This window comes from Epinephelus moara, chromosome 6 (genome assembly GCF_006386435.1).
Source record: "Epinephelus moara isolate mb chromosome 6, YSFRI_EMoa_1.0, whole genome shotgun sequence".
Taxonomy (NCBI): domain Eukaryota; kingdom Metazoa; phylum Chordata; class Actinopteri; order Perciformes; family Serranidae; genus Epinephelus; species Epinephelus moara.
The window spans coordinates 15,166,562-15,188,243 of record NC_065511.1 but is presented as its reverse complement, the minus strand read 5'-3'; the positions used below and the strand labels follow the sequence as shown (position 1 = coordinate 15,188,243).

The 21,682-nt window shown below is 39.6% G+C and overlaps 1 protein-coding gene across 2 annotated transcripts in view; it reads right to left on the bottom strand.

The window, feature by feature from the left end:
• Positions 1-1,342: 1,342 nt before the first annotated feature.
• The window catches only part of mroh1 (maestro heat-like repeat family member 1), a 31,043-nt gene continuing 10,703 nt past the window's right edge, over positions 1,343-21,682 (bottom strand). Inside the window, exons 12-45 of one of the 2 annotated variants that reach the window (XM_050046273.1) lie at positions 21,332-21,405; positions 21,047-21,169; positions 20,426-20,533; positions 20,027-20,171; positions 19,530-19,570; positions 18,890-19,031; positions 18,613-18,665; positions 18,263-18,370; positions 17,660-17,779; positions 17,394-17,516; positions 17,138-17,284; positions 16,097-16,123; positions 13,943-14,065; positions 13,760-13,839; positions 13,483-13,624; positions 12,748-12,843; positions 12,134-12,238; positions 11,730-11,865; positions 11,401-11,513; positions 11,054-11,206; positions 10,816-10,872; positions 10,508-10,605; positions 10,196-10,361; positions 9,733-9,902; positions 9,478-9,615; positions 8,969-9,083; positions 6,819-6,965; positions 6,617-6,683; positions 6,063-6,184; positions 5,672-5,821; positions 5,436-5,570; positions 5,064-5,166; positions 4,231-4,296; positions 1,343-4,132 (exon numbers count right to left, since the gene is read on the bottom strand). In XM_050046273.1, the coding sequence (XP_049902230.1) occupies positions 4,056-4,132; positions 4,231-4,296; positions 5,064-5,166; positions 5,436-5,570; positions 5,672-5,821; positions 6,063-6,184; positions 6,617-6,683; positions 6,819-6,965; positions 8,969-9,083; positions 9,478-9,615; positions 9,733-9,902; positions 10,196-10,361; positions 10,508-10,605; positions 10,816-10,872; positions 11,054-11,206; positions 11,401-11,513; positions 11,730-11,865; positions 12,134-12,238; positions 12,748-12,843; positions 13,483-13,624; positions 13,760-13,839; positions 13,943-14,065; positions 16,097-16,123; positions 17,138-17,284; positions 17,394-17,516; positions 17,660-17,779; positions 18,263-18,370; positions 18,613-18,665; positions 18,890-19,031; positions 19,530-19,570; positions 20,027-20,171; positions 20,426-20,533; positions 21,047-21,169; positions 21,332-21,405 (3,770 nt within the window). In that variant the 3' untranslated portion in view covers positions 1,343-4,055. The remainder of the gene's footprint in view (positions 4,133-4,230; positions 4,297-5,063; positions 5,167-5,435; positions 5,571-5,671; positions 5,822-6,062; positions 6,185-6,616; positions 6,684-6,818; positions 6,966-8,968; positions 9,084-9,477; positions 9,616-9,732; positions 9,903-10,195; positions 10,362-10,507; positions 10,606-10,815; positions 10,873-11,053; positions 11,207-11,400; positions 11,514-11,729; positions 11,866-12,133; positions 12,239-12,747; positions 12,844-13,482; positions 13,625-13,759; positions 13,840-13,942; positions 14,066-16,096; positions 16,124-17,137; positions 17,285-17,393; positions 17,517-17,659; positions 17,780-18,262; positions 18,371-18,612; positions 18,666-18,889; positions 19,032-19,529; positions 19,571-20,026; positions 20,172-20,425; positions 20,534-21,046; positions 21,170-21,331; positions 21,406-21,682) is intronic. The other variant, XM_050046274.1, reaches the window with a different exon arrangement.

Genomic DNA, 21,682 nt, shown 5'->3' with positions numbered 1-21,682 from the left:
ATCTCTAAAGTGTCAACTTTTCATGGTGTCAGAAAAGCAGCCCTGGTGTCAGCTTTGTGATGATGCATTTTCCAGCTGATCCAAGAACAATTCATTTAGCTTCATAAGTAGAATGTTGTCAACACAAAGGAACATCATTCAACAACAACAGACCTATGTACATGTACGGTATGATCTATTTTTTTTTTAAATTTTATATACTTTATTAATCCCCGAGGGGAAATTCAATTTTTCACTCTGTTGTCAATTACACACAGGTCTGAACACACACATGCACAAACTGGACCTATACATGCACTAAGTGGAGAGATGTCAGAGTGGGCTGCCCATGACAGGCGCTCTGAGCGGTTGGGGGGTTTGGTGCCTTGCTCAGGGGCACCTCGGCAGTGCCCAGGAGGTGAACTGGCACCTCTCCAGCTACCAGTCCACGCTCTATGTACAGTACGTGAGCAAATATACTTACAGAATGACACTTTTTTAATCTTTAATTTCTCACCTGAACCTTTAAGTTACATAAGGTGTATTAATTTACTAAATGCATTTCCACACACTATCTATCTATATATATGTGTACATTAGGAAGCAAGACACAGCAGACAAGCCAAGGTCAGTGGTTTGTCCCACTCACAGACACAAATCACCACGTACATCTCAAGAATACACCTGTTCATATGTAATTATCCTGCTGCCTGAGACAAACAATAGCAGTGTTTACCATCTGTCTGCACATGAAGCTCTTATACAAGAGCTCAAGTGGATCATATTTACTCTGCTGCTGTTATAAGACACAAAGAGAGGACAGTTGCAATTTCCCAATATGTTACACTCACTGTTCTCGTCTAACATGGGTCAGTCAGTCCACATGGACACAAAGACCGACAGACTCAATATGAGATCATGTGAACATGACACACAGCCGCTCATAAAATAAAATCCCAAAACACGGCTCTAACGCTTTGTTACGCTGGAACATTTACATTAATGATGAATATGATGGAAGAGCAGGCAACAACTCAAGGAATAAAATAAAGAGCGGTGAGGGAAATATGCTGCAATTAGGCTGGGAGCATTATTTGACTCATTAGTGCACCTTTGTGTTTAAGTTACTTCTAATCTATTCTGTTGTTGCATTAAGACAAACTGCACCTGAGGTACACACTGGAACACTGTGACATGAAATGAAATGATCTTGGACAACATCAAGAGGTTGAAAAAAAAAAGATATTTTCTGGTATCCTTGTTGCATGATCACAGTACGTTGCTCTTTACTGCCCCCGTATGGACAAACAGAAAAGTACATTCATGTTGAACATTCAATTTTACAAACCAAAGAAATCACCAGTTATATTTTTGATGGATGTTTATTTCTTCATTTTAAATACACTGATTGCCGTCATCCACTCTCTCCTCTGATCCAGTAACATGAAAAATGACATGCACACATTCACACATGGAGCCACGTGTCACACACACTGAGACATTAACAGCATTCAACATGTTAAAAAACAGGTAGATGACATGAAAAAATTATATCAATGGTATAAAGTTCAAACAGCTTTTAAAACTCGGAACATTATTTATATTTACCATTCACCCTAAACCAAGCCATAGTGTTAGAAAGTGCTGGAAGCCACGAGCCCCTGTTTGTTGAACGTCTAATACAATGGGAGCAGCCGTTTATAATTGACTGATAATTTTACAGTATGAATGTTGGCTTTTTTCTACACATTAGGGAAAACATTTTCTTTCCTGTTACATAATCAAAAACTAAGCTGAAACCAGCTTTTGTCAATTACCTAAGGGCAAAAAAAAGTATCATCTCTTGTGAAGAAAATTAAAATTAAGATAAAAGTATAAACAGGTTCAGCTCCTCATTTGCAATTCAGTTCTTAAAAATTAGGGATTACATGACAGAGCATGAAAGTGCAACAGAAATATTTAAGGTAGACAAACATATAATCATGTATTCTACAACAAACAATATTGCTTTCACCTGACTCTCTATGTGACGCTTTCTGTCACCAAATGGATTAAAATAAAGACATATAATGGATTATTTTCGCACTCCTTCTTGTTGGCATTTGAGTGAATTAATTTGGAGACATAAAAGTTTCAGTAACATAAAGACATCCTTACACAATACAGCACTCACACGTATATTTACACGATAGTAAGAGACCTGCAAACCAATAGCTGTAGCCTAAAACTGTACAAACATTTGATGGAATAATGACATAGAAACAACATTAAGTGCATTCAAAGAGAAAATCATTTACAGCATCTCTATGGTGCTATTATAATATATGTTATAATATATTTTATCAGTGAACATTTGGCACTAACTGGCTACACTGGTCTGTTCTGCCTAACAACATTGGTTAAGTAATAGTTTGATTGACAGGAACTGGCTGGTTCAGACTTCGGACTGTAGGTTTAACCTGGCTCACCACGTAATATTCACCTCTCAGATATATGTTAAATGGCGATGCAACTGACTAAGATGATAAGAATCACCACATCAGTTGGCAGATGCGTTTATCATGGCTGCCACAGAATGCCTGGCAACGTTCTTGTGGTACTTAGTGCTCATACAGAACGCGGCTGAACGCTCTTGTGACCGGTAATGTGAAAATAAATCATAAAATGTGTGCAGAATAAAGAGAGAGTGGTCAAAGCAGCCGTCTCAGGTGGACCAAAGGAATTCTTGTCATGCCAGCAAGTGCGGCCATTAAGTTGTAGCGGTGGCAATGATTTGTAAACAGCGAAGTGAGCCTGGCACCAATATGTCCATGTGGTTCAAAATCGTGGCTAAACCGTCTTTACTCTGTTCTGAACGAGCCAGTTCACATGTTAGATACTGCACCGCTCCAAAAGCAGGACTGTTAGTACGCACGAGTCCTGCTGATAGAGATTGGTTATAAAGTTAAAAGTAAAAGTAGTTACTGACTGGTTATTGCTGGCTAGATGACCGGGACTACTTGACTTAATTGACGTGATGAGACCGTAACCATCCTGTTTTCTTTCAGGTACACCCTTCACACACAACTAACTCACAGCTGTCCAGCATTTTTAGCAGTTTATATATCATATCACATTAACTTACTGACGGTGTCGTGTATTTGGTGGGGATAAAGCTCAGATTGTAAAAAAAATCCAAACATGTTAATCAGAGGGAGGGTGTTTTTGACACTAATACCAAGCCCGCTTCATTGGAACTATCTCTAAAAGAGATTGTTTCAAACTAAAACTAACATCCACAACACTATCATGAAATGCTGGTACAACTTCACACACACACACACACACACACACACACACACACACACACACACTTCAGCTACCAGCCATGTGGAACTGTTCTCATGTACTTTAAATGCACATTACTGTTCTTTTCACATAACATTTGAAGAAACTATATCAATTCTAAAAAAACTTTTTACTTAAGTTCAAATGTGTTTTAACATTTGCATTAGAAACGTCTCGGTACATGGTGTATTTCATTGATAGAACACAGTATATCTCTGGTACTGTCACTCTGACAGAATGCTAAACACTGCAGACGACGTCTCTCTGTAAAGAGCAACACAGTCTTTGGTCACTAAAATAAAGTTAAGAATTATCACCTCCTTTCAAGTACCATAGTTAAGCGTCAAACGAAGCTGCTAACGGCTAAATATATGTGCATTTGTGCGTATGGATAAGTACTATCAGTGTTGATTTTGTATGGTTTCGTGACATTGGTAAATCTTAAAGTTTGGCTTCTGGCTCTTCCTGCTTTGGTCCCTGTTTTGGTTTTAATGAAGGGTGCATTTGCGTTACTTGAACACTTATAATGACTGCACGTTTAAATGACAGGCTCTAAATGTTTCTGTAAACTGCAATCCAAATCATAAATATTACGTTTCTTGTCTTCTATGTAGCGGCAACCTACCACTTGTGACTAAAGGAAACACTGAGATTTGTATGTAGGTCATTGTCTTTGTGTGTGTGTGTGTGTGTGTGTGTGTGTGTGTGTGTGTGTGTGTGTGTGTGTGTGTGTGTACGCGTGTCGTGTGTCAGTGGAAATGTCCCATGGCCTCAGCAGCCTTCACTCTCACCACAGGATCTGGATCTTGGAGCAGCATCACTAAACCTGAGGACAGAATACACACCAAATACACAGTCAATGCCAGGAGACAAACAGAATGAGTTTACATGTTTGAAGGAAGAGATAATTGTGCAGTGAATCACCTTTAGTGATGGTGCCCATGTTGAGGTGGGAGAAATGCTCCTCTGGAAGATTCCCGAGCAGAAACCCTGATAGCACACACACACACACACCTCATCATCAGGTCACATCATATACAGTAGGAACACACTGACTACATGTACATGCACACCAATTTTCCACTATCACTCCAAATATGGCAACATTTATGGAGTTTCCTCATGCAGCATTTTCAGATTAAGACGTGAGATATGTTGGTATTATTTGGGTTTTAATACTTTTTTTTTTGGAAATGTATACAGTGCATTTGGAATATGCATCTAATGTGGGGATTTTACCACAGTTTGCAAAACACTCCCTCTTGCCCATAAATTGTCAGCTCTGTGTGTTGTCATGGATACATTGTGCACAAACCATCTAGCCAACAGTTTGTAAGCTTTGGGCAGAGATGCATGTCCAAAAGAAAAGCCCATACTTCCGGTTGAAAGGAAAAACACACCTACTTTTAAACATTATGAAAGACTTGGATATCAACGGGTTTTTCATGATGTACAAATATCGCAACACGATCTTTGAAAAAATCTTGGCACTTTTCCATATTTGACATGATAAAGGACATATTAGGGCATGTTAATCCTGGATGCACGGCTGCATGTTAACAGGAATATTAGTGGAATCTTCATTTTCGTAAGCCATGTCAAGAGCTTAGTAGGAAGATCCCCTTTTTCAGAATAAGGGCAAAAACTGGAGTATTTTGTGCATGTTAACATGGTCACAGTTTCTGATCCATACATAAACTTAAGTTCAAGAAGTTAGTTATGGCATGGAGCGAGGTGACAGAGTGGTGTTCTCATACCTATAAACATGGCAGCTCCTGCTCTGACCTCAGGCCAGTTGCTCTTGAAGAACTGGATGACTGAGATGTGATAAAAGTTCAGCATGCCTGGAAAGTCCTGAATCTATAAACCACAAAACAAGCAAAGAACAATAACTATCTCTGATCTGTTGGTTCAACAACACCATCTGTTCTGCCTTTGCAAGGAATCTGTGAGGTGAAATACATTTTGCGTTAAAGCCAGAAGTACAACTAATTTGGATGTTTTGTTCAGATTTCCATAGTATCATTTCTTATTACAAAGTTACAAGAGAACCATCTGAATACATTTCATACTTTATAAAAAGGTGCACCTATTCATCCATGCTTTATATTTCACTGTGTGTGTCTCACCAGGTACTTGGTGAGGTCATTGATGAACTCTCCGTAGTGCAAGCTCTTGTCTTCGTGGAGGTGGTTCTGAAACATGGCTGTGATCTGCTCCGATCCCACCACCGGAGCACACACTCGCATTGAATACTTGCATGCCTGGACACATTTAAAAAAATAAAATAAAATAAATGAAACTTAAAAAAGCTGTTTTGAAAGTTTGTGTGTGTGTGTGTGTGGATGAACGTTTCCTACTGTACCTTGACCACCTCTGGGTTTGGGTCAACCAGGTGTAACAGCAGGCTGACCAGAACATTGTGGATCTGGTCTTTGAACACTGGCTCTCCTGAGCCAAACTTGGACAGGTTCCCCATTAGATGGATGGAAGCACAGCGGATCTCATCATTCTCCTGGATGAGCCAGAAGAAACTGTTAGTGTTGTATGTGTCTGTATGTGTGGGAAACAGCTTCACCTTCTAACAAGGTTGAACAAAGCTACAGAAAACTTGTAACATTAAGTGTAAAAACTCCTGCAGACAGGCACTGATAATATAAAATAAACAATTCTAGATACTTATGACTATTTTGAGACTTATACAAAGTACAGCATCATACAACATCTTAAAAAAATATATATACATCAAAACTTACACTTTCCAAGAACGGTTTAATCTTCATGAAGATATAGACCACTAGTAAGTGGACGTTCTTTTTGTCCAGATAGAGGAGAACTTTAGAGAGACCAGACATGGCCTCGAGGGTAATCAGCTTACCTGCAGGAAGACCAGAGGCCAGAGATGAACAATAGCCATTGTGCTGTGCATCTGTGCTGGAAAAAGTAAAGTCACAGAAATCTGTAGTCTGGCTCTCCTGATTGATTGCAGTGCTTCTTAAAGCTTACAGTCTAGTGGTCTGGGGTTTCACTTTCCTTCTTCGCATCTATCATGTTTGTCATACAACATGTCCAGTGTCTCATCCTGGATGTTGTCATTAGTACAAATGGCTATTGTACTAATGACAACATCCAGGATGAGACACTGGACATGTTGTATGACAAACATGATAGATGCGAAGAAGGAAAGTGAAACCCCAGACCACTAGACTGTAAGCTTTAAGAAGCACTGCAATCAATCAGGAGAGCCAGACTACAGATTTCTGTGACTTTACTTTTTCCAGCACAGAAAATGACTTGGCAGTCACTTTACCTGGATCGTCTTTCTCCTCCATGCCTGAACTCATGGCAGCCAGCAGCTCTTTGGCATATTTGTTCACCTAGCGGACAAAGGAGGTCAGAGTAAGAAGAAGGACACAAGGATCCCATAAAAATGATATCTGTCAGAGATCTAACAGCTAGTCTGCATGTGTTAGCGCAGAGGATGTGTTCTGGTGTGCGTGTGAGCATCGTACTTTTTCAGGTGATCCCACGGCTATATTGCCGAGCCCCCGCACAGCCAACATGCGGACATTACAACAGGGATCTGATATCCTCTCCATCATGTTGTTCATTAACACATCTATCAACATCAACTCCGTCACCACATGATGGTTTAAGAGCTGAAGAGAAACAAAATATATCAGGTTAATAATTCTCTCTGCCTGCTGGTCAATAAAAGCTGATCGATATTCTTTATCAACTGATGGCATTTTATTTTCATACATAATGTCACTTACATGGGGGTTAAGGATATGAAAAAGTTATTGGTAGTTTAGATATGATGATGGCAACAGGTGGGAGCAGTTACTGTTCATTTTACTTAGCTTAATGAAACACTGGGCTATGACGATGGTGTATTAGGGCCACTGCAGGTAAAATAAAGGAGCCAGAAAAGGAGCCAGAGGAGGGGGGTAAAATTCCATGAAAAAACTGACATTAAATTGGCATACTTACAAGAAAAAACGTGGATACTTTTTAAGATTAAAGTGGTAAACGTATGGGTAAAACCTCACAAATTTACTGGCAGAAGGTCAGGTGATGTCGTATAAACACTGACAAAGTTAACATGGGGAGGATGTGGTTGTGGATGACTAGGTCAAGCACGGGACTTTTACCCAATACACCAGGGTTCACGTCCCCAGTGAGTCAACATCAGTGTATTATTTTTAGACTTGGCTGACTTCTTATTGTCAGTGTTTAGGATATATAAACCTGCTGAATGCACACTGTGGCCATAAACTTTAGCCGAACCCAGTTTTATGTACACAGTGTGCATTCAGCAGTTGTATACATCCTAAAAAGAGAAAAAAAAAAGTAAACCAAGTCTAAAAATATGAAAATAAATGCCGAGCTGTAACACAAACATGTGAGGCCCACCTCAGCTAACCCCGAGTGGGCCCTTTTCCTGCAGCTCAGAGTAAGCAAATTTTAACATCTTCTACAGTGAGGACACTTTGCACAATGGAATTTAATGGACCACTTTAGAAAATTGGACACAGATTATTGTACTGAGTAATTGTTGGAGCTTTTTAATATTACAAGCTATAAAGTGTCGCAACCTCTGTCAAGCTGTCAGAGCTCTCCCTCACCTGACAATGAGGCTGCAGGAGCACAGTGTCTCTCCCTCACTTGACGCTGAAGCTGTGGGGTGCATGGTGGTCTCTTTCTCATCTGATGCTAACAGTACTGCAGCGTCTGCCTCATCTGTAATGTAGCCCATTCTAATCACTGTCTTTACAATCAGGTAAGCCTGTTTCATCCTTGTGGACCTCACTGTGACCCTCTAAATTGTCCTCACTGGCTCTGACGTATATGTCAAAGAAAACTTTGGACCAGCAAAGATTTTTTTTGGTGAAATTTGTTTGTATTTTACACCAATGTGTCTCTGGAAATGTATGATATCATGATGTGCATGTGAATTCCTATCAATATGTAAGTTGACAGGTTTGGGATGGGATCCATTTAGACTGTGGGGCCCTGGCCTTGTGGGAACTGTGGAGGTATACTTTACAGGGCAGCTCAAGGGACATGAACCCCGGTGTCCTGAATGAAAGTCCTGTGCTAGACCTGTTCATCCACCACGACTTACCTTACTCCCTAAGTGGACTTTGTTCTTTAAACTACGTCATCTGACTTCCTGGCAAATTTCTTTTCTTTCTTTGTTTTTTTTAAGGCTTTTTGCCTTTAATGGACAGGACAGATTGAAATGGGGTGAGAGAGAGAATGGGGGTTGACATGCAGCAAAGGGTTGCAAGCCGGAGTCAAACCTGCAACCGCTGCAGCAAGCATCACCTCTGTACATGGGGCGCAGCACTATCCACTACACTACCAACGCCCCGGCAGTAGATTTCTANGGGTTGACATGCAGCAAAGGGTTGCAAGCCGGAGTCGAACCTGCAACCGCTGCAGCGAGGCATCACCTCTGTACATGGGGCGCAGCACTATCCACTACACTACCAACGCCCCGGCAGTAGATTTCTAAGTGTTTTCTCAGAATATTACTCCTGTCCTCTGACGTTTGCTTTTTACCTACAATGGCCCAAATATACAGTCATACTGGGCCTCTTTCCAAATGTAGAAAAACTAAAAAATAAACATGATGCAGTATTTCATGATGTATTACCTCAGAGAAGAAAGCAGTGACTGTGATTCTCTGGCATTCATAGATGTTGTTCAAGGAGGGACACAGACACTCCACAATGGCGGGCAACCTTGGACCAGCATGCTTAGCCATTGCCCTAGAGACAAGGTAAACACCCAAACTTACACAGCCTTCATATAAAGAATGGATTCATTATTAAAAACACATTCACTAGTTATGTGAAAGAGAAATAAGCAAAAAGACAAGAGAAATTATATTTCAATTCACGTTTTAAGACAGGAAAAGGTCATGTTTCATTTGCTTTTTAATATCAACTCCAAAGATACACCTTCATTAAAGGGTTTTAAATCTTTTTAAACCCCTGATAAATTTACTGAGCATCATTACATTCATACTGATGAGCAGTTTAGCAGAAATGTGTTGCAAATTCACGCTACATGTTCACTGGATGATTCAAGCATTTATTCTAGTGTGAATTTGTAACTGAGATCTCAAACTGAGCCCACCCAGCTTAGTGTGTGTGTAGGTACCTTGCCAGTAGCGTAACTCCAGTAATGTGTGTATTCTGTTCCTTTATTGTGTCCCAGGCCTTATCCTCATCCAGCCTTTTCATCACCTCATCTAACTGAGCCCGCGCTAACAAGATTCGCAGGGCATCAGCTGCTACCCTGAAACACCAAAAACAGTGATACCAAATTGTTAGCCCACAGATACACCTGAAATCAAATGTTCATAAAGACAACTCATCTTGATTTTACTAACTATGAAGACAAAAAGATGCCCACCCTGCTACATGGAGAGAGGCTGTGTGTTTAGTGTTGTTGTCCTTCGGTGCTGAGACCCCAACACTTGATCCGAGTCTGACGGTGAGACAGGAGAAGAGCTGAGCGAACTGACTGACTGCCGGCTCCTGACTCTGGCCATTTAATAACAGTTCTTTGAGACCACATGTCATCTGGAAATAAAGAAAACACAGGCACACATGCAGGTCAACATGAGAATCATCCTCGCTCCTTCTCAATAAAACGGTCTACACAGACTGCGTAAAGAAAATGGCTAATGATCGATAGTAAAACTACCAAATTTAACAATTATATCTTGCCAGAAGACATAAAACTGAAAACCCAAAGACCTTTGTGGGCATTTACTACTTTAAAATCTGCCTAAATATAATCATGTATGAATAACTTAATTAACTTTATAGATGTAATGTATTCAGTGACATGTCTGTGAGTGTTTGTGACTTACAGCCAGTGGCTGATTGGTGGCCACCTTTGTTGTCCCTCCTCTGATGACTGACTCCCTCTGGTCTACGTAGGGCGCCATGATGAGAAGCTTCTCCATCACCATCTCAATGATCTGATTGGCTACAATGGGGTCTGCTCCCAAGGCCATCCACATCTCGCTGGTCCAGCTGGACAGAGAGACAGAAATACCTTATGTTTTGGGGTTTTCCATTAAAAAAGTGACAATCAAAGAATAAGGTGACTGAATTAACTTAGTGAAACATTTTGTGGCCATGCTAAAGTAGAGTAGTTTACATAGATTTTGTATATTTACCTGTCATAAGGAAGTGGTTGGTTAATCAGTGTATTGATAACAGTCTGTAGATGCTGAGAAGCCAGGATTAGTACAGTCTGTCCCACTGCCACTCTCACCTAAACAATGAAGATGTAATTGCACAGTGAGCAGATCATTGTTGCAAAATAAGCCAGAAAATGGAGAATCAGATCTGCATGATTTGTTATTCAAAGCACAAAAAAATAACAAAATATCTTAATATCAAAATATATTGAATAATAAAATAAAATAATATGAAATAATAAAATGTTCATGCTGAATATTGCCATACTGATGTCTGTTCATACCTGCTCCTCTGTGATGCTCTGCAGACGCACATGTAGCACCTCCAGCATCTCTGGGACCTAACATACAAACAAGCACTGTGGTTGGTGTCCCACGACAGCTGTGTGTGCGTCAAATATTTAATGTCTATATAATTATCGACCTCAGCAGATATGACAAAAGGCTGTGTGAGAGTCTGTTTATGTGTGTGTGTGTGTGTGTGTGTGTGTGTGTGTGTGTGTGTGTGTGTGTGTGTGCTACCAGCTCTTGAAGTCCCCCTCCTCTGTTCTTCAGCAGAGTATTAAGGATGACAGATGAGGCTCTGCAGCAGTTTGCCTGACTGTCGACCAGCCCTTCAAACAACATGAACACCAGCGTCGTCAGCTGCTGCTGAGGCAGACGCTTACTCATCACCTGACACACACAGGGAAGGACGCAATTACACAGTTATACTGTACAGACTACCACTATGTCTACTAACTTGACACAAACATTAAAAAGGCAACACTGACTGTATGATTATATAATGGTGGACACAAGAAAAAAAAAGAAATTAATACATGTATTACAAATTTTAAGACAGCCCTGCTAAGTGGTACAAACTGTACCTTGGTGAGGTCAGAGCAGGCCTTATATAGAACTGAGTGGTCAGGGTTTTCTAGTTTGTCTTTTAGGGGTAACAGACCGTCCACAGCTTCATCCTTGTAATCCAGAGAGAAACCTTCACACAAAGAAAGAAAAATACAAAAATATGACTCAGTCAAAACAGCAGGCTTTACAAAAACTTGTTGTTGTATGTTGACATAAAAAGTCTAGGTTATAGTTTGACTATGAAGGTTGAATGAGAAATAATTATTCTAATTATCATTAAGTGACTGCAAATAAAATAGAATAATATGACAAAGGTAAAATAGGTCATGGCCCTGTGTCTTTGTACCTTCATAGCGTAGCTGTATGTAAAGCAGTGAGTATATACAGTCCACAGCAGCAGTGCGTACAGCAGGGTGAGGGTCAGAGCATCGTGGAGACAGTCGACCCAGCAGAGCTCCAAGGTTGTGGAAAGACACCATGTTCTACACAAAGATGCACAGAAATACAAAGAAAGGAAAGGCACAAAATGGCTGTCACACAAAATGTTTAATATTTAATTTTAACATCAAGTGAAGACAAAATATTCTAAATACTTTGGATCATTGATTATGTTTAAATAAGAATTATACACCCATGGTTATTACAGCTACCATCTATGGTGTGTTCAGGATGGTTATGTTAGAAATTCAAGACAGGACAAACAACCAGAAGTGTATGTGAGTGTGTGTGTGTGTGTGTTTGTGTGTGTACCTTGACAGTCAGGTTATCCAGGTAGTAAGCCAATATGTGAGCAGTAGCTGTGACAGCTCTCTCTCTCTCGTGGTCCTGTGCAGAGCTCAACCATGATTCAATGTGCTGCGCAGGATAATAAAACACGTCATGTCAGATGACACAGTGCCGCAGTATGATACAGCTGGGAAAGTTACTTATTGATGTGTAGCAGCTCACTGAGGCCAATTATTCTTTTTAATTAGACAGCTGAACAAGTCATGGGGATACAGGAAAGACACACAGGAGAAAGTGGAGGGATTCAGCAATAGCTAGCAGGACTACTTATGTATCCCCAGACACAGCAAAAAAACTTACATTACTTGTTTAGTTATGATATCAACTCTGTTAGTACTAATGTTTGAAATAACTATTTTTAAAATGGCCTGAAAAATGCTAAATAAAGCTATCACCTGAAGTGGGAAGTGTTTTAGTGTTAAGGATTTTCTCTTGTTCAGCAATGTTCAGCAATGTGATGGCAACAGCTACCACTGCTTGCAGCCACAGTATTAACTACTCAGTTTGCAATAATAGAAATAGTACTAACACTCAGTACTATGACAAGAAGAGCTGATTAGTGCAACACCATGCTTCACCTTGAAGACACTCTGCAGACCATCAGGTGTGGGATCCTTGGCCAGTACACTTTTCAGCAGCTCCTGCAGTGCAGTCAACGTGTCTTTGTACAATGCCTGTACATATTTAGTTTGACAACATGAAAGAAGAGACAAGAAAAGAAAAACACAAAATTATTTTATGAAATGTACATGTTTCAAACGTTCTTGCATGCCTCTACACAAGAAGAAATGTTAAAACAGTGGAAGCAGCTCATAGTGATCACAACCGTGCAGATCATACCGATTACTATAAGTAGCTGATTATTATAACAGATTTTTTTTTCTTTATTCCTAATGCAGTTTACTGTGTTTCAAACACAGTACAGCAATGTCCTTATGGGGGCACTGCGTGACCGAGCATTAGGTGCTGTTCCTGTGCACATTCCTTTTTCTGTCTCCATGATTAGCAGCCAAAAGCTTTGAGGAGACTACATTTTTCAGTGACTGACTTTCTTTTTCCTATGATTTCAATGTGCACGCAGCAGCCTCGGGTAGCCAGCAGACTGGTTAACTTGAGGCAAAGTACCATATAGGAGTGATTCTGTCCCAAGCTTTTTGATCCATGTAAGCAACTGATCACTGTAACTATGACCACTACAAGTGGTTTCCACTGTAGTTGTGAGCATTAAAATTTGTGTTGGCATAATTCAATTATATATAGCAGATTTGTGAGGTATAATGTGTGCATGCACATGTTGCCCTACTTTACTTTACCTTTCTCTGCTTGGGGTCCAGTATGTCCTCTTCTTTGGTTTTCTCTGGAGTGTGTGTCTCAGTTGGCAGGGAGAACACACTGTTCACACACACCTTCAGCAGGTCAAAGCTCTCATTTTCACTCAGCGCAGGGTCCAGAGGCCTGAAACACTAAAGGTCAAGGATAACACACTGGACAGATGGACAAATGACAGAACCCCTAGTGCAAGAATGCAGGGACACCTCAGATTTTTGTGAATATGTGTGATAAACATCTGTCATTATAGCTGAAGGATACATTAGGTTGGCACAGGTGGTCATCACAAGATGGCGTACTGGAGTCCTCAAAGAATCAGCTGGCTCTGCCTTGATAAAATCCTGACCAGTGCAGATACGACAGAAGAGAGAGAGAGATCAGAAAAAATGTTGCCGCATCAGCAATTAAACATTTACGACTTGTTTGTGATGACTGATTACTGACCAGCATAACAGTAATGAGCTCCTGTTTGCGTGAGAAGATGTAGCCTTGTTTCTTCACACACTCACTGATGGCTTTGGCTATGAGCCCAACACTCTGGACCAAACTGAGTTTCATAGTCAGGTCCTGAAATAAAAAGAAAAACACAAATACATACACACAACACAGAAAGTATGAAATAACAAACACAGATTAAAAGATTCAAGTCAAGAGGAAAAGTAGGCTAAATATGAAGAAAATTGGATAATAGCTTTTTCCTAATTGTCAGGAATGCAAACAACAAGGCCAACCGCAGCCTCTTTCAGTGGATGCAACCCTACAAGTGTCAGCGGAGCAAACACAATCCAAAGTCATTCCAGCAATACAAAAATGAAGCAATCAATCCACTCAATCAATCAAATCAATCCAATAGTGATATTGTAGATTGATCCTCCATGCCTATGGATGGAGAGAAGTTTGAAATCAGAGTTGTGTGATTAGAGATTAGATATCAGAGATTGGTTGAACAGCAAACCACCCGCAGGCTCTGGTCTGAGAGGTGACAGAACACACACCAAGAGCTGTTAGGATTTAGCAAGAAATAATCAAAGCCCTTTTACACAGAGAGTAAGTCATTGGTGAGCATTTAAAAGACAATCCACTGTTAAGAAATGAAGGAAAGAAAGAAAAATGAGATGCCCTCATGTGTAGATCAAAGGGAGATGGATCTAAAAGGGAAGGTATGGTAGCTTAATGTAGATGCAGTTTGTGGTGTTGTGCGGTGGTTTTGCCAAACTATGCACATCACATTAGTCGTGCTAACAGCTTACAACTGCATAAATAATGCAGCACCATTGTAAAAGCTTTAAAAAAAGAGCCAAATATAGCAAACGTTAAATGCATATTTAACACGAACCTTTCCCTTTAAACTCATTAAACAGACATAAGTAATGTAATTGGCATTATGTTAGCAATGTTGGTCATTTTAAAAATAGTTTGCATCATATTTGGTTCAGTAATGGACAGAGGAAACACTGAGGGGTGAACTGACAAAAGGATTGCTCAGCTTTTGCGGCCGCTAAACTGGCACAAATAAGAAAAAAGAAACAATTAAGCCTCATTGCCAAAACAGTCCAATTCACAAAGATCAGCACTAACAGTGACATGCAGTTACAGTACTTTACAACTGGATATTTGCAATCAGATGCAAAAAAAAAGACAAATTACACTCAGCTGCATAACTTATGGGTGTGTCTGTGCTGCAACATAATTAGTGCCGTATCTATTGTGAATCAGATGTTGAGATGGGGCGGATAGAAATTCATGGTGCTATCAGTGGTGGCAATCCATTTTTTGTTAATTCGCCCCTGCAGGCTTTGTGAAATCCCAGCTGCTTTCAAAACTCATAGTGCTTCAGATGCAAGGTATCATCATCTGGTAACCATGTGATGGATTTTTCATTAGTGCAACAGAATAATAATCCACCCCACATCCAGCTGAAAGTATCAAACACTCCCTGTGGGCACTAAAAGTGACTTAAAAAATGTTTTGATACTTTTCATCTGTGAAATTTGGTGATAATTGGGTTAGGGTCTACTGTGAGTGGCTCAATTCAAGCTGACCATAGCCACTGTTCTCAATCAATGTGGAAATTATAAACTTATAAACAGCCACCTTTCAAGCCTATACCGGGGAGCATTTGATACTCGACTGTTGTATGGTGTATCAAGTGCTACATTTCACCTTAGTAGAGCATTTTGACTTATCTGAACGAGCCAGGTTATAGTCCACCTGCAACATTAGATTTGGTCTGTTTTTTACTCAGTATTGTTCAAAAAAGAAAATTAAAGTCCTCAAACTAAACTACATGTGCTCCACCACCATGGCAAATTACAGAGACAGACATTAAAATCTAATGCTCTACCAGTGTGAAATACAACTAAGATACAGCACTAAAAAAGCTCATAGAAAAAGTAGTTGCTGCCTTGTATCAAGCTTTGTTTTCTTGGCTTTGAGACTGTCAGTAAAGATTTTAGTGATGATATCACCACAAGTGTGCAGAGTAGAGAGAAAGAGTAAGAAGGGAGAGCAGGATAAAATAAAAATAGGATGAAGAGTTAACAAGTAAGTAAAAAAAGGAAATTAATAGAGACAGCGCCCGTACTCCTGTGACAATACCTTTGTCTCTACTTTAATCCCCAGAACCTGCATGAAATAGAGGTAATAAAGTCATGAGTGCACATACAAATACAGCTGTCCTACCTGTAGGAAGTTAATGGGTCCTATTTTTATTCAAGCACTGTCTGGTGCGTTTGGTGATGGTGATTTCAGGACTTTTTTGGTTAAACAAAAGATTATTTTTGGCTTTTTGCCTTTATTAGATTGGATAGGATAGGCTCAGTGTGATGGGGGGAAAGAGAGACACCTACTCTATCCGCTAAGCCACCAGGAGCCCCGAAAAAAGGATCTTACTCTTTAACAAAAATGTCAACCTCTGTAGAAATCCTTTCCATTATGTTGTCAGACACTAATCTGAGACTGTCTATGGCAAAAGCAAGCACTTTTTGCAGACAAAAATTGACAGGTCCGGGTTGAAAAATACAGAACTTATATTTTAATTAAAATAATGTATTTATATTTTAAGCAGTATTCCGTTATTGTTACTTTCTATTTGCTATTGTTGAAAAAATTACCAAAGTGGCACCAGGAAGATGTTACACCAAAATCAGACGTGGGACATCTTTTCTCAGTACAAAGTCAAAGACCTCACTTGACTGAATCTCCCACCTGTTTGTGACTCTCTTTCCACCTGTGTACCGTATGCTGGTCATGCACTGCCACAAAAACAGGGCCCTATCTGTTTACTGAGATACTGACTCAGATACGAAAGACAAATCACAAGAGGTATGATGCAACATGTTTTTCACCATTTACTGCCGATCACTGTTACACACATACAACGTCAATGGGTCAGTGCTCTCTTAAATTTAGTCCTGCTTTAAGTGACCAACCTAACAGAGAGTCCATTTAATTACAATAATGTAAAAATGCACTTGAGGCAAAAAAAGTAAACCGACATTATTGAAAAGTCTTGAAATTTGCTGCCTAATACCAAATATAGATGGCAGCTTTAGTCGGCTGAAATCATAATATTCACATAATCTGTGTGAGCATCCCATTTTTAATCACAAATCAATGTTAAATAAATATTTACATTACCTTGGTATTGAAGTGTTTACTGATGCAACGCAGGATGTCTTGATCAATGCGGGTCAGAATCTTTTCTGGAGGTGCATTCAGAGCCACATGACCATAACACAAGATTAATGTGCTTTTCACCTTCTCTACCTCAACGTCATTACGTTCCTGAAAACAGGAAAGGAGGGAGAGATGAAGACAGACAACAGATGCTTTATCACAGCAAAAGTAATACAACCTGATCTTCATTTGCAATTAATCAAAAAGGTTCCAGTACTTTGAGAAGATTGAAGATGCTTGGTGACTTCTTGAAGGCGTCTGACTTGCCAAACTCTTCCAGCTTGGCCAGAGTTCCCTCCAAGTGGCTGTTGGCACACAGGCCAACACCCATTGCAATTCCCTGATAGATACAGATGACACAGACACAGACCATCAGTTAGAGCTTTAATCTGTTCTGGTGTGAAACACAATACCAAATACTGAGAGATGTTTTCTGATTTTTTTCAAAACCACAAAATTAGACAAATCATCATCTGCAGGTACCTCTCTTTCAACGGCATCATTGTGTCGTGCTGCAAGGAGGATTTCCTGCAGCTGTTTTTTAACCACCTCCTTATTGAAACACTGCTGAAGAGTCACTCCTATACATCGATACAGGAAACTCTAGAGAGAGGAAAACATGCTGCGTAAATTATTTGCATATACACTATGTACTTAACTGTAGTTAGTACTGTTTCCCATCTACACTGCGTTCCTATCAGTGGTTCTCATACTACAGGCTGGGGCCCCTCACTAGGTTGCAACATCATGTTATAATGTCTACACATAGCATAAATACCACACTATCCCAAATTGCAACCACTTAATTTTGCAGAACATTTGTTAACATTTTTTACTTACTACTTTACACTTCACCCTTGATGAGGGTGGCATGACTCTGTTTCAGGAGGTCATGAGCCCCAAAGGATGAACCACAGTTCAACACTGTCAGCTTTTTGAGTTCAATTATCACCAACATGAAGCACTAAATTAGGCTTACTGTGGGGCCCTAGTACCTTGACAAACCACAAAACTATGCCTATTTGTTTAATGTCACTGGACAAATGTTGGTAACTATATCAAAGCAATAGCTTTCAATCAGCTCACCTTCTCCTCTAAGGCGTTGTTATACGTGGAGAGGTATCTTGTTGCTTCGGCTGCCAAGTGACTCACCCACTTGTCATCATCAATAGTAGCCAGGGTTTTGGACAAGAGCTGAAGACAAAAAATTTTAAATGACATTTCATTAAATGAAGTTAGATTTAAATATTTTCATATCAATACAGACTTAAAATTTACACCATTAGTACAAAATAAATGGTAATTATCACTCTAACATGGGCTAAAGAAACAATTCTTCTATTATCACCACATTTTGGTTTTATTCAAACATAAAACACTGACACATCATAATGTGAATGAAATAATATTCCCATAGATACAGTAGACAAGCACACCTTTAGCAACTTTTCCTCCCAGTGCTTCTCATCCAGGCTCTCTGCCGTTGACTCTGGAAACAACAACACACAGTCAGACCACTAAAGAGAAAAAAACTTTTGTAGGTGGTGAATGAAAAGAAAAAGGTCCCAAGACACCCTCCCCCCTACAAATGTCTGCTGTAAACCATGTGGCGCAGACATAAATGTCTACTGCAGTATCACTATGAGAAAAAAAGACTAGATTATTTTATTTTTACATTATATTACTAGATTAGAAGATTATTTCCTTATATACCCTCTAACACTGAGAGCAGAGGAGGTATCTCTTTCTCCCAGAGTATCTCTGTATTGGGGTGGATGTTGACACTGAGGGTTTGAAGGAGAGAGAGGGACGGAGCTCCATGACCTCTGTTACTGAATGGGAACGCTGCATTCACCTGGAAAACACAGAAGCAACCCAGGACATAAACACATGCAGATATACAGATACCTGTCAGAGACGTTTTAAATTACAAAGTACCTTTTACTGATTTAAGCAAGTAAAGTGACCACTTGAGTAGGATTACTGTGTTACTCCTTTGATCCCTGCTTCATGTTGAATACTGTAGAGTAAGAGCAGCTCTAGAAATTAATACAATGATAATCACAGATTGTGACTGAAGCATTAAAGAGAAAATCAGCCTTGACAGTTTACAAGGATTATTTGGCATGACAAACATTTTGCCTAAACCAGAGGCTGCAATTCATTAATTATACTTCATTACAATCAGTTCCTCAATCCAGTAATTAGACTGGATGTTTATAAGCTTGTTGTTTTATACTGTAGACACAAAAAAAGTAGTTTATCCAACCTATTTGCACAGTTGTCTGTGTGTAGCTTTGGCTCCACATAAAGTCACCAGTTTGTATATGTGTTATTGAGTTGTTTTACTTACCAGCAGTCTGACCATTAGTGTTTGAGGAGAGGGAAGATTCACTGGAGGAGAGAGGTAAGACACATTTAGCTTGACATAGACCACACAGAACAACAGGAATAGTAACTTTCAAATTAGAGCTGGAACAATTAGTCAGTCTGCAGAAAAATAATCGTCAACTATTTGATAATAATTAACTGTTAAAGTAATTTTTCCTGCTGGTCTCTGTTTTGTATCAAATCAAACTGGATATCTTTGGGTTACTGACTGACAAGCAAGACATTTAAAGACATCACCTTGGACTTTGGACATTTTTCACTGTTATCGGGTGTTTTATAAACCAAACGATTAATCTAGAAAATAATCTACAGTTGAATCAATAATAAAAACAACCATTAACTGCAGCCCTGTTTCACATTGCAATGTGCTCTTTATAGCTGATTTATATCTAACATGGAACACACACACAGCAGATGACCTTCACAGAGATGCACCTGGTCAGTAAATGTTCCTCTTACCTTCCTGTGTAAAGTCTATGTTGAAGCTGGGCTCCTGGCTACTTTTCTTCTTGTTGCCCAGCACTATCAGACTCTTACACAGAGGAGTGGTGGCGTTGCTGTACTGTGAAGGGGTCAGATAGTACAGCAGCTTTGGCCATAGCACCTACAAACAAGAAATTACATGTTATGCGTCTGAGCATCGTTCACCTAAAACACCCAGTGGACAACAACTGCTGTTAACTGACACATTATCTGATCTCAACTAAATCATTATAAAACTCAAACTTCAGAAACATCCAACTGCAGTAAAAAAAACATCTGCAACAATGTCAGCAGTTGCATGATTTTGGGATGACAAATGATTCAGTCATGAACAGATCAGACAGATGAATAGACATGTAGATAGTCTCTGCGTACATCAGCTAGTCGTCCAACAGTGGTAGTCAGGAGATGAAGAGTGTTGTCACACATTGTCCTCAGCGCCTCATTAGTCACCTCCTCTGGATCTATGGGCTTATGGCCACGCTGGAGACACACAAACACATTCATATACAGATAAATGTTTTATATACCGTCCCATTAATCAATCAATCAATCAATCAATCAATAGATGTCCTCCTGTGATGCAAAAGTTTTGACAACTAGTCAGTTTATTTGCAAGCCTTGTCTAGTACTTCTTTCAAAGGCTTTAGCTTCAGATGTGAAACACTTACGCATTATGTGTTGCACTGGTAACATATTAGTTGGTGTGTATTTTCCATATTGTCCATTGACCTTATGTATGTGTTTGTTTGCTTAATTGTTTTCTTCAACTTTTTGTCGTTTATTAGCTTTGGTAAACATAAGATGGAGATTATTGAAATTACTTGAGCAGTAATGCTCTTTCTTAAAGATTCATAAAGCAACAACAACCACTCAAGCTTCTATTATCAAATGAGCCACATTATGCAAGGATATACATAAATGAATAAAATGGTTATGAGACACAACTTCCACACAAATCCACTTATCAAATATTTAACACAAAAGAAGTTGTACCCGATATGTGTCAGGTAAGGCACAGTGTTGAACAATGAATCGAACCAGTAACTCCCCTCCGTCTAACTCCAGGTAGCCGTGATGAGCCATCGCACTGATCACCTGGACAACACGCTTCTTGACCTGGGACACAGAGAGAGCCAGACAAGAGTGTGAGACATAACAACATCATGATTATCTGAAAAAAAACCCCACTTAACTAAACTGTTAATAAAAATGTTAAAGAGATTGTGATTGAGCAGAATAGTCACATAGAGACTCTGTGGGTGTCTGCATGTGTGTTACCTTGTTGCTGTGGTCAGCCATGGGTTGTCTGATGCTGGCCAAAATAAGCAGCTTCTTGCTGTCCATTGTGGAAGCTGCAAGACACACAACAACACAAATAACTAGACAAGAAAATATTAACAGATACATAAAGTAGGATTTTGTATTCTGCATGACTTTGACATAATTCAGGGCACGCTGAATGACTTACAGTCAGGTCCATAAATATTTGGACAATGATACAGTTGTCGTCATTTTGGCTCTGTACACCACCACAATGGGTTTTAAATGAAACAATGAATACCTGCTTAAAGTGCAGACTCTCAGCTTTCATTTAAGGCTTTTTTCAAAAGTGTAGTATGAACCGTGTAG